Genomic DNA, 12,353 nt, shown 5'->3' on the forward strand with positions numbered 1-12,353 from the left:
TGGGAATAGAGGGTTGGGGCACTCCCAGACCCTAAAAATCCCCGAGAAAGTTGGCTTGGGCACATCCAGAGCCCAAAATATTGGAAAAGAGGGGACTGGACACTCCCAGACCCTAAAAATCCCAGGCAGAGTGGGATTTGGAAAGCGTCACACCCCCAGAATCCCAGGAACTGGAAATTATTGGGCACTCGGGGCCGCCCAGAACTTCATTCCCACGTATCCAGGTCAACCCAAACGCCAACCCCAGGAATCCGGGAACTCCCAGAACCCACCTTGGACCCCCCAAAACCCGGGCAGGGTCAGCAGCAGCAGCCAATGGGAGCGAGCGCTGTTGGTGCGTCATCAGCTGCCGGGCAGACCCGTCCGGAACGGAGCCCTCCCCGAGCTCAGCCAATCAGAGAACGCCCTCAACTCATTTTGGGGACCCGTGGGAGCTCCGGGAGCCCTGGCTGGGCATTTTTGGTGGGCCCTGAGCTCCCCCTCCCCCGCAGCCCACGGACCCCCCGAACCCCCCAGCCCCGGGGCTGCCGCGGGGGCCCCCAACGGCCCTCAGCCAATCCCAAAGCGCCCACGCCGCCCGCGCCCAATCCCAGCGCGCCGCGCTGATGACTCATCAGTCGCCGGGAAGACGCCTCGAAAAAAGGGCCCCAACTGCGCCCTCAGCCAAGCCCAGCGCGCCCCAAACCCCCCAAAACGGCGCCGCCCGGCTGGTTTTGGGCTGTCAGCAGCTGTCCGGCGCTGGGCATGGAGCGTGTGCGGGGAGCTGGGGCCGTGCTGGCGGTGCTGGTGGTGCTGGGAGCCCCCCCGGCTGCGGGCGAGGAGCTGTCGGGTGAGCGGGGGGGGGGGGGAAAGAGGGGCAAGAGGGGAGAAAAGAGGGGGTGGGAGCCCCAAAAAAGGGAGGGCGAGGGAGGTGGGAAGGCCCGGAGTGATTGGGAGGGGGGTGGGAGCCCCAGAGTGAGGTTGGGGGGGGTGTGGGGATTGTGGGGCCAGTGGGAAAGGGGTGGGAGAGGGGGGCAAGGGGGGTGTGGGAGAGCAGGCAGAGGGGTGCCCTGGGGGTCCCTGGGTGTCCCTTGAGCCCTGGAGCTGTTCCCTGGGGCTCTGGGGGGGTGGGATCGGCAGTGGGGGGGTCCCCAATCCCCCTGTCCATCCCCGGGGGGCTGATGGGGGGGTTCCCCCCCAGCCAAGAGCCGGTGCTGGGGCGTCCGTGGGGCAGAGGGGGGTTGGGAAAGGGGGGTCCGGGGTGGCCCCCTGAGCTCCCAGCCTGCTGTGGGGGGCTGGGGGATGATGGGGGGGGACGGGCCACCCCCTGACCCGTGTCCTGCACACACGTGGGTGTTCCAGTGGATGGGAACATTTGAGTGTTACTTCATTAATGGCACCGAGCCGGTGAGGCTTGTGGACAGGCACATCTACAACCGGGAGCAGCTCCTGCACTTCGACAGCGATGTGGGGGTGTTTGTGGGGGACACCCCATATGGGGAGATCCAGGCCAGGTACGCAAACAGTGACCCAGAAAGGATGGAGTTTGAACGGTCTGTGGTGGACACGGCCTGCCGGCACAACTACGAGATCGCCGCCCCGTTCACTGTGAACCGCAGAGGTGAGCATGGGGCACAGCGGGTCCTCTCGGCCCCTGCCCCGGGAATGACCCTGGAGCCCCTCAAACCCTCCCTGGGAATCACCCCAGACCCCTCAGCCCTCCCTGTGCCCATCCTATTCCCTTTTGCCCTCTCCCAGTTCTTCCCAGTCCATCCCAGTCTCTCCCAGTCCTTCTAATGCCCCCTACTCTCTCCTAGTCCATTCCAGTTTCTCCCAGTCCATCCCAGTCCATCCCAGTCTCTCCCAGTTCCCCCCCGCGTCTCCACCCCGCTGGGGCCACCGAGCTCCCGCCCCTCAGCCAATCCCAGCGCGTCTCTCTGATGACGCTCCAGTTGCCAGGCAGACCCAAAGCAAAGACTTCCCTCCCCACGACTCAGCCTCCCAGTCCCGCTCGCTTCCTTCCCAGTCCACACCAGTCACTCCCAGTCCTTCCCAGTCCTTCCCACACCCTCTCACTCCACTCCCAGACCCTCTCAGTCCATTCACAGTCGTTCTCACTTCACTCCCACATCTCCCAACTCTCTCCCCAGTGCCCCCCCACCCCAACCCCTCTCCCCCACTCTATTCCCAGTCCCTGCCACTGCCATCCCAGTCCCTCCCAATGCCCTCCAAGGCCTCTGCCCTCCCTCCCAGTGGCCCCCAGCTCAGCCCAGTGTCCCCCCGTCCGTCCCAGTTTCCCCCAGCTGAGCCCAGTGTCTCCCCTGTCCCTCCCAGTTTCCCCCAGCTCAGCCCAGTGTCTCCCCCATCCCTCCCAGTACCCCCCAGCGTGTCCATCTCGCTGGTGCCATCGAGCTCCCAGCCCGGCCCCGGCCGCCTGCTCTGCTCCGTGATGGATTTCTACCCTGCGCCGGTGCAGGTGAGGTGGTTCCAGGATGGGCAGGAGCTGCCGGAGCACGTGGTGGCCACCGACGTGGTCCCCAACGGGGACTGGAGCTACCAGGTGCTGGTGCTGCTGGAAATCCCCCCCCGGCGCGGGGTCACCTACAGCTGCCAGGTGGAGCACGTCAGCCTGGAGCACCCCCTCAGCCGGCACTGGGGTACGGCCCGGCCCCCCCAGCACCGGGGGGGCAACTGGGGGTGACTGGGAGGGAGTTTGGTGGGTGCTGGGGGTGATGGGAGGGGGGTTGGAGAGTCCTAAAGGGTGTGGGAGGGGCTTGCTGGGATCCCTGCAGGGGCTGGGAAGGGACTGGCAGGAGGTTGGAGGGACCCCCGGGTGGGCTGGGGGAGAGCGGGCCGGGCTCTGTGGGGTGCCGGGGGGTGCGTGGGAGGAGGTTTTGGGGGTGCTGACCCCCCCGGCTCCCCCCAGAGATGCCACCGGACACCATCCGCAGCAAGATCCTGGTGGGGGTCGGGGGCTTCGTCTTGGGCTTGGTCTTCCTGGCGCTGGGGCTCGGCTTCTACCTGCGGGAGAAGGTAAAGGGGGGTCCCCAAATGGGGGTCGTGGCCCCCCCCTTGCTCTCCCACAGCCTCTGGGCCCCCCCTGTCCCCCCAGCCCCTTTGCTCTCACCCCCTTTTCTCTCCCCACAGAGCTCCTGAGCCGCCGGCGGCCGCAGCCCCTCCCCGTGGCCTCGGGCCCAGCCGGGACCCCCCAAACCCTGCGCTCATTTGGGGGGGCCGCCTGTCCCCCCCTTTCCTTATTTTGTTCTCACCCCACCCAGCTGTTCCCAGTGTTCCCAGTAAAGCTTCTCAGTGCTCTGCAGTCCTGCTTGTTGGGGAGAAGTGGGGGGGGCTCTGAAAATCCTGGGAACGGGGGGGTTTGGAAACATTCAGACCTTAAAAATCGTGGGAATACAGCGATATGGGCTCTTCTAGACCATAAAAGTCCTAGGGATAGGCGGGTTGGGGCACTTCCAGACCCAAAAGTCTTGGAAAAGAGGGACTTAGACACACCTATATTCCATCAAAATCCCAGGAACTTGGGGGTTTGGGCACTCTCAGGCCTAGAAAATTCTGGGAGCAGGGGGGTTTGGGACAGGTTAGACCCCCCAAAACCCAGGAAAAGAGGGCTTGGAAACATTCAGAGCCCGAAAAATCTGGGATCGTGAGGTTTGGGCAATGTCAGACTCCCAATAACCCCGAGAACAGGGGGGGTTTAGTCGCTCTCAGACCCCAAAAATTGTGAGAACGGGGATTTGGACATTGACAGGCCCCCAAAATTGTGGGAACAGGAGGGTTGGGAACACTGAGACCACAAAAGTCTTCGCAACACAGGTGTATGGGAATAAGGGTTTTAAGCACTTCCAGACACCAAAATATTGGAATAGACAGTTCAGAAACTGTCGGCCCCAAAAAACTCCTGGGAACAGGAGGGTTTAGGCACTCCCAGACCCATGAAATCCTGGAGAAAGGTGGTTTGGATACACCCAGACTCTGAAAATCCTTGGAACAGGGGGGTTTGGGCAATGTCAGCCTCCCAATAAACCAGGAACGGGGGGGGGTGGGATTTCCCAGAACCACAAAATCCTAGAAAAGAGGGGGTTATTTACTCCCAGACCCCTAAATTTGTGCGAACGGGGGAGTTGGGCACTCCCAGTTCCTCAAATCTTATAAAAGAGCAGTTTGGGCACCATCAGCATCTAAAAAACACGGGAACAGGGGGTTGGGGAAATTCAGACCCCAGAAATCTTGAGAACACGGGACTATTGGCTCTTCTAGACCATAAAAATGCGAAGGACAGGGGGGTTAGATCAACCCCAGACCCCAAAATATGGGAAAAGAGGGGCTTGGACACGCCCCCAACGGCCCTCAGCCAATCCCAAAGCGCCCACGCCGCCTGCGCCCAATCCCAGCGCGCCGCGCTGATGACTCATCAGTCGCCGGGAAGACGCCTCGAAAAAAGGGCCCCAACTGCGCCCTCAGCCAAGCCCAGCGCGCCCCAAACCCCCCAAAAAGGACCCGCCCGGCTGGTTTGGGGCTGTCAGCAGCTGTCCGGCCCTGGGCATGGAGCGTGTGCGGGGAGCTGGGGCCGTGCTGGCGGTGCTGGTGGTGCTGGGAGCCCCCCCGGCTGCGGGCGAGGAGCTGTCGGGTGAGTGGGGGGTGGGAAAGGGGGTCGGGTGGGAAATGGGGGGAAAGAAGGGAGAAAAGAGGGGTTGGGAGCCCCAAAGTGAGTGCGAGGGGGGTCGGAAGGCCCGGAGTGAGTGGGGGGGGGGGTGGGAGCCCCAAAGTGAGGGTGGGGGGGTCTGGGGATTGTGGGGCCGGTGGGAAAGGGTGGGAGAGGAAGGAAAGGGGGTGTGGGAGAGCCGGTAGAGGGGTGCCCTGGGGGTCCCTGGGTGTCCCTTGAGCCCTGGAGCGGTTCCCTGGGGCTCTGGGGTGGTGGGATCCACATTGGGGGGGGCCCCAAACCCCCCTGTCCATCCCCGGGGGGCTGATGGGGGGGTTCCCCCCCAGCCAAGAGCCGGTGCTGGGGCGTCCGTGGGGCAGAGGGGGGTGGGAAAGGCGGGTCCGGGGTGGCCCCCTGAGCTCCCAGCCTGCTGTGGGGGGCTGGGGGATGATGGGGGGGGTCGGGGCACCCCCTGACCCGTGTCCTGCACACACAGGGGTGTTCCAGAGGATCACAAAACGCGAGTGTCACTTTATCAACGGCACCGAGCGGGTGAGGCTCCTGGAGAGATACATCTACAACCGGGAGCAGCTCCTGCACTTCGACAGCGATGTGGGGGTCCATGTGGAGGACACCCCGCATGGGGAGAAGTTTGCCAGGAGCTTGAACAGCCAAAAGGAATATATGGAGTTCACACGGTCAGCTGTGGACTGGTACTGCCGGCACAACTACAGGGTCGTCACCCTGTTCACCGTGGAGAGGAGAGGTGAGCTGGGGCAGAGCGGGTCCCCTCGGCCCCTGCCCCGGGAATGACACTGGAGCCCCTCAAACCCTCCCTCGGAATCACCCCAGACCCCTCAGCCCTCCCTGTGTCCGTCCCCGTGGCCTTTTGTCCTCTCCCAGTCCATCCCAGTCCACCCCAGTCCATCCCAGTCTCTCCCAGTGCCCCCCTGCGTCTCCGCCCCGCTGGGGCCACCGAGCTCCCGCCCCTCAGCCAATCCCAGCGCGTCTCTCTGATGACGCTCCAGTTGCCAGGCAGACCCAAACCAAAGACTTCCCTCAGCAGGACTCAGCCTCCCAGTCCCGCTCGCTCCTTCCCAGTCCACACCAGTCACTCCCAGTCCAGCTCAGTCCTTCCCAGTCCCTCTCACTCCACTCTCAGACCCTCTCGAACCATTCCCAGTCGTTTTCACTTCGCTCCCACATCTCCCAACTCTCTCCCCAGTGCCCCCCAGCCCATCCCCTTCTCCCCCACTCTCTTCCCAGTCCCTCCCACTGCCATCCCAGTCCCTCCCACTGCCATCCCAATCCCTCCCAATGTCCTCCAAGCCCTCTCCCCTCCCTCCCAGTGCCCCCCAGCTCAGCCCAGTGTCTCCCCCGTCCCTCCCAGTGCCCCCCAGTGTGTCCATCTCGCTGGTGACGTCGAGCTCCCAGCCCGGCCCCGGCCGCCTGCTCTGCTCCGTGATGGATTTCTACCCTGCGCCGGTGCAGGTGAGGTGGTTCCAGGATGGGCAGGAGCTGCCAGAGGACGTGTTTTCCACCGACGTGGTCCCCAACGGGGACTGGACCTACCAGGTGCTGGTGCTGCTGGAAATCCCCCCCCGGCGCGGGGTCACCTACAGCTGCCAGGTGGAGCACGTCAGCCTGGAGCACCCCCTCAGCCGGCACTGGGGTACGGCCCGGCCCCCCCAGCACTGGGGGCACACTGGCAGGGGGGCTGGGGGCTCAGGGGGACAATGGGGGCAATTGGGAGGGAGACTGGGGGGGAATAGGAAGGGCTCGAGGGTGGTGGAGAGGCTGAGAAGGAGGTTGGTGGGTGTTGGGAGGGCTTGAGAGGGGCTTTGGGGAATCCTGGGAGCAGCTGGGAGGGAGTTTGGGGGAGCCTGGGCGGGACAGGAGGGAGGCTGGGGGGGCTTGTCATGACTGGAAGGGGATCTGAGAAGTGGGGGGGGGTCTGGGAAGGGACTAGGAGGGGTTCTGGGGTGTCCTCGGCATGATGGGAGGGGGTTTGGAGGGTCCTAAAGGGGCTGGGAGGGGCTTTGTGGAATCCCCAAAGGGGCTGGGAAGGGACTGGCAGGAGGTCTCAGGGGGTGCTGGGTGGGCCGGGAGAGACTAGGATGGGGTTTGTGGAGTCCTGGGTGGTGTCTGGGAGGTTTTAGGGGTGCTGACCCCCCCGGTTCCCCCAGAGATGCCACCAGACACCGTCCGCAGCAAGATCCTGGTGGGGGTCGGGGGCTTCGTCTTGGGCTTGGTCTTCCTGGCGCTGGGGCTCGGCTTCTACCTGCGGGAGAAGGTAAAGGGGGGTCCCCAAATGGGGGTCGTGTCCCCCTTTCCCAGAGCTTGTGTGCCCCCCCTGCCCCCCCACCCCGCTCTCACCCCCTTTTCTCTCCCCACAGAGCTCCTGAGCCGCCGGCGGCCGCAGCCCCTCCCCGTGGCCTCGGGCCCAGCCGGGACCCCCCAGTCCAGCCCCACGCTGAGTTTGGGGGGTCGTGTGTCCCACCTGTTGCTGCTGTATTTTGTGCTGAGAAATTCTCCAGAGCAGTTAATTAGGGGTGAGATAAGAAAGGGTTTATTTGCCAAGGCTAAGATGTTACAAGACCCGCGCAGGTCGTGCCTGAGAGGTTACGTTTTATAACACCATCCATCCAATCCCAGATGTGTCCACCCTGTGGCCTTTACTCTGGTCCCCCCCGGGTCGACCCCCTTCAAATGAGTCTGGGGTGTATTTCGGGACCCCCCATTCATCCCATCTTCACCATCTTCAGAGCACAAAGGGTACATAGTTACCTAATTCTTGACCATATTCTGTGGTTTAGGCCTTGATATGCTGTTCTGCCAACAATCTAGGCCTTGCCTTGACAAAAGACTAAACATTTCTATTGGATTTGGGGCTATGAGTGATATAGGGAGGATAGAATGGGGGAAGAGGGTTAAGGAATGTATGAACAAGGGTGGTAGAGAGAGGGAAAGGAACAAGGGACAAAAAGGGGGAGGGGAGGTTGCTGCTTTTAAAATCTACTTCCACTACTTATAAAACTTACAAGTCTTACAAATATTAGAAAAATAAAAAAACATTAGGGGCTTAAGGCATCAGTCCCCCCTTAGAGACTGGACAAAACCCAAAGGTCTTGTCCAATCTCTACTACCTACACCTACAACAACTATAAAACGGTGCATGCAGTGAGCTATTACACTAACACTAAGTATATACAATACTAAAATAAACAGTTGTTTCATCCATGTCCAGTTCGGTAACCATGAGGTGAGTTTGTTGAGGACATCTCCTAAACCTAGGGAGACATCATCCAGAGATATTTGGTGTAAGATTTTAGTTTGATTTTGAATTGCGGCCAAATCATTATTAATTCTACCAGTCTGGTCTATGTAAGAGCAGCAGCTGGTATTGATGACTTTACACACACCTCCCTGTGAGGCTAGCAAAAAATTGAGGGCCATTCTGTTTTGTATTACTACATGAGACAAGCTCTGGAATTGTTCTTTCAGGGTTTCAATTGCATCCAGAGTGTGATCTTGAATGTTTTCCATAACAGCCGAAATATTTACAATTGCCTTTTCCAATTCACTCACTCCTAGAGGTGGGATTAAAGCTCTGACTATGCTGTGGAAAATCGTAGGGCGTTCAATGAGGGGATTGCTAGTTCTTTTCACTCTTTTTGGATAGGGTCTTTCCCATTCTGGTTCATCAATTGGGTTGAGAATTGTTATATTTGGAATCACTGGCCCCAGGGCACAGGTCCAATCTTTATCAAGGGGCAAAACTTTCCAGGCCTCCTTTTCACAAATCCAATACCATCCTGAACCCCGGGGAGGAATTAATCTCAAAGGGAACTGTGCCATCCCTACAACAATTTCTGGGTTTATTTCTTCTTTTGAATTGTTTTTATCACAGTGGGGGGGGAGAATGATTTTTCCTGTAGCGTTTATGATCATACAGGGAACAACATCCTGATTAGAAATTACATTACTTAGGGCCACCGGGTAATAGGCCTCTGTAACTGGCTTCCAGGTCCCTGGGAAATTCATCATGGACTTACCGAAGTTTGTCTCATTTAGTAAAATGCCAATTAGGGGCCACTCACTATTCTCATCATCAATTGCTGGTACTTGAGTACAAATCCAGCATTCCGTTTTCCGGAGAATTTTAGATACGTTTTGGACTAGGGCCACATGCAATTTTTGGTCCCAAACGCGGTTCATGGTTACCGGTTGCACGAACAGAATGCACAGAACAAGCAGTCTATTCCACATCCTCGTCGTCGGTGCCTGGTTCTGTCTGGTTGGTTGTTCCAGGAGCTGATGCTCTCTTGACTCTGGAATAGTGGAACCAGGGTTCTCTGCCAGCAACTTTGACGGAGGTGAGGGAAGTCAGCAGGACTTGGTATGGTCCTCTCCACTTGGCTCTCAAGGGGCCACTGTTCCACCACTTGACGTAGACCCAGTCTCCTGGCTGGAATGGGTGAGCAGGGGTGTCCAGTCCTATGGGTCTGGATAGCTCGATGACCTTCTGCAGCTTCTGCAAAGTAGAGCCTAAAGCAATCAAATATTTTTGTAAATCGGCTCTCCCCCTTAAGTGTACATCCCCTGGTACGTGTGGTGCCTGACATGGTCTTCCATATAATATTTCATAGGGGTTATGTTATCCCTCTGCCTCGGCTGGATACGAATTCTCAGCAGAGCTAGTGGCAAAGCCTGAACCCAGGACATAGATGTTTCCTGACAAATTTTACTAATTTGCATTTTCAAGGTGCCATTCATTCGTTCAACTTTGCCACTGGCCTGAGGTCTGTAGGGGGTATGTAGGTCCCAGACAATTCCCAGGATGCGGCATACTTCTTTTACTACTGTCGCAATAAAATGTGTTCCTCTATCTGATGCCATTCCTAGAGGAACCCCAAACCTTGGAATTATGTGGTTTAGTAAAGCTTTTACCACTTCCCTTGCTGTGTTAGTGCGACAGGGGTATGCTTCAGGCCATCCACTGAAAGTGTCAACCAGTACAAGGATGTATTTGTACCCCCCCATGGTGGTAACTCAGCAAAATATTTGCCAGTAATCTCCGGGTTGGTCTCCAGCTTTTGTTACCCCTAGTACCACTCTCTTTGATGTATCTGGATTGTTTTGTTTGCAGATTTCACACTTACCAACCACAGACTGCACAGCTTCAGTCATACTTGTTCCTATTACTGTTTTCTTTAGATGTTTCAGGAGGTTTTCCGTTCCCCAATGGGTAGCCTCATGTTCCTGTTGAGCTATTTCCCTAAGGAGCGGTGGTGGGACTACAACCTGTCCAGTAGGGGTAACACCCACCCCCCTTCTTTGATTTCAGCTTTCCGTGATCTAATTAGCTGATTGTCTCTCTCATCATACTTAGGGGTGTATTTTGTCAAATCAATTTCTTTTTGTGGCACTACTGCCAAGATGCCTTTTTCTGCAGCCCTTTTTGCTGCTTGATCAGCAAACTGATTTCCCAACTCGGGAATTGTTTTCCCCTTCTGGTGGGCCCTACAATGCATAATAGCTACCTCCTCTGGTTTCCAAATACTCTGCAGGAGTGCATGGATTTGGTCTGCATGCTTGACTTCACTGCCTTGGGCTGTCAGTAGTCCTCTCTCCTTCCAGATGGCTCCGTGGGCATGTACAACACTAAATGCATATTTTGAGTCAGTCCAGATATTTACCTTCTTTCCTTCACTCAGTTCCAAGGCTCTTGTCAGTGCGATTAATTCTGCTTTTTGGGATGACACATCTGCTGACAAGGCTTTTGCCTCGATCACTTCGTCTCTGGTTGTCACTGCATACCCTGTGAAGCGCTTACCATCCCGCATGAAGCTGCTTCCGTCCGTATACAGTTCCCAGTCTGCGTTTTCCAGGGGCACATCCTTCAGGTCTGGTCTGCTGGAGTGAGTCTCCTCTATAGTCTGCAAACAGTCATGCTCGGGGACACTGTCAGTTAGTGTTGAAGACAGAAACATAGCTGGATTTACAATAGATGTTGTTTTTAAGGTAACATCGTCCTGTTCCAGCAACACAACCTGGTACTTAAGCATTCTGCTGGGGGACAGCCAGTGGCCTCCCTTTTGTTCAAGCACGGCTTGAACTGCATGGGGCACATACACAGTGATGTGCTGCCCAAGGGTGAGCTTCCGGGCCTCTTCAATCAGGATAACAGTTGCTGCGACAGCTCGCAGGCACCCCGGCCACCCTTGGCTAACACTGTCCAGCTGTTTGGAGAAATAAGCCACAGCTCTTCCTTGGCTTCCCAGAGTTTGTGATAATACCCCCAGAGCAACATTTAACTGCTCGTGTGTGAACAGTTCAAAAGGTTTAGTCAAATCTGGTAGTCCTAGTGCTGGAGCTGACATCAAGGACTGTTTCAGTTGTTTGAACACATCTCTGGTCTCATCTGTCCATGTTACAACTCCCTCTTTGGCCGTTTTCAGGGCTTCATACAGAGGTTTGACTAGCAACCCATAGTTAGCTATCCACAGCCGACACCATCCTACCATTCCCAGGAAAGCCTGCCTCTCTCGTACAGTGTGGGGCTCTGGGGGACGGCAAATGGCCTCTTGTCGGTCTGTACTGAGTCGCCGATGCCCACGATAGATCTCAAGTCCCAGGTAGATGACTATCTCCTTGGCTATCTGTGCCTTCTCTCTCGAGACCCGATACCCACTTAGCCCCAAAAAGTTCAAGAGACTTACAGTGAGCTTGATGCACTGGTCCCGGCTTTTGGCTGCAATTAAGATGTTGTCAACATACTGCAGGTCAACTCCTTCTTGCTGCTGTCTTCTCCAGTCCTCCAGTTCCTTTGCCAACTGATTTCCGACAAGTGTTGGACTGTTCTTAAAGCCTTGTGGAAGAACTCTCCAGGTTAGTTGCGTTTTTCTCCCCGTCTCAGGATTTTCCCACTCAAAGGCAAAAATCTCCTGGCTGTCTTTGTGTACAGGAATGCAGAAAAAGGCATCTTTAAGGTCGAGTACAGTGAACCATCCTAAATCCTCTGTCAATGTGGTTAACAGTGTATAGGGGTTGGCTACTGCTGGGTAAATGTCCTCAGTTATTCTATTGAAGGCCCTAAGATCTTGGACTAGCCGATAGCTTTTGCCATCAGCCTTTTTCACGGGCAGTATGGGGGTATTAAATCTGGATTCACATTCTACTAGTAAACCAAATTTAAGGAACTTTTCAATTATAGGTGCTAGGCCTTTTCAGCTTTCTAATTTCAAAGGATATTGTTTCTGCCTTACTGGGGCTGCTCCTGGCCTGAGTGCGATGCTTACTGGTTCAGCTTGCTTTGATTTCCCAGGGTACTTGCTGGCCCAGACTAAAGGTATGACAGCATTTTAAAATTCTGCAGGGATCTCTCCATGATTTTCCTGTATAAAGAAAGCAGCTACCAAGGTGTCTCAGTCTGAAGAGACTAGACTGTAAAGAGGAGGAGTTATGAGGTAGACCAAACTCCTCTCTCTCTGCAATTGTAATGTCAAATTAAGGGGCTTTACTCGAGGAAAATGTGGAAAAACCAGAAGAAATAACAACCCTTTATTAAAAGATATATGTATGTTGGCAAAAAACCAGTAACACAAACCAAAACAACACCAGCAACAACCACCACAACAACAAGTCCAAAAGAACACTGCTCTGTCCTTCGGCACAGCCCGAATCGTGGCCAGCAGGGGGCGCTGTGGGGCCG

At 56.6% G+C, this 12,353-nt stretch overlaps 2 protein-coding genes across 10 annotated transcripts in view; one reads left to right on the top strand and one right to left on the bottom strand.

The window, feature by feature from the left end:
• LOC127463464 (class I histocompatibility antigen, F10 alpha chain-like) overlaps window positions 1-12,353 on the bottom strand; it is a 237,011-nt gene that overhangs the window by 183,410 nt on the left and 41,248 nt on the right. The gene's annotated exons all lie outside the window — the stretch shown is intronic.
• On the top strand, window positions 1,285-8,821 carry LOC127463480 (uncharacterized). Its single transcript, XM_051772948.1, has 9 exons — window positions 1,285-1,600; window positions 2,355-2,636; window positions 2,906-3,093; window positions 4,459-4,624; window positions 5,136-5,405; window positions 6,030-6,311; window positions 6,826-6,932; window positions 7,038-7,150; window positions 8,806-8,821. Exons 1-9 carry the CDS (start codon window positions 1,285-1,287, stop codon window positions 8,819-8,821), a joined length of 1,740 nt encoding a protein of 579 aa, XP_051628908.1.

Source organism: Manacus candei, unplaced genomic scaffold (genome assembly GCF_025592945.1).
Source record: "Manacus candei isolate 608988 ecotype Guabito, Panama unplaced genomic scaffold, ASM2559294v1 h1tg000162l, whole genome shotgun sequence".
NCBI lineage: Eukaryota > Metazoa > Chordata > Aves > Passeriformes > Pipridae > Manacus > Manacus candei.

Coding starts and splice junctions, on each gene's coding strand:
- LOC127463480 (XM_051772948.1), top strand. CDS start 1,285: ATGGGGGGGGACGGGCCACCCCCTGACCCGTGTCCTGCACACACGTGG. Junction 4,625..5,135: donor TGCGGGCGAGGAGCTGTCGG/GTGAGTGGGGGG, acceptor CTGCACACACAG/GGGTGTTCCAGAGGATCACA. Junction 6,312..6,825: donor CCCCCTCAGCCGGCACTGGG/GTACGGCCCGGC, acceptor CGGTTCCCCCAG/AGATGCCACCAGACACCGTC.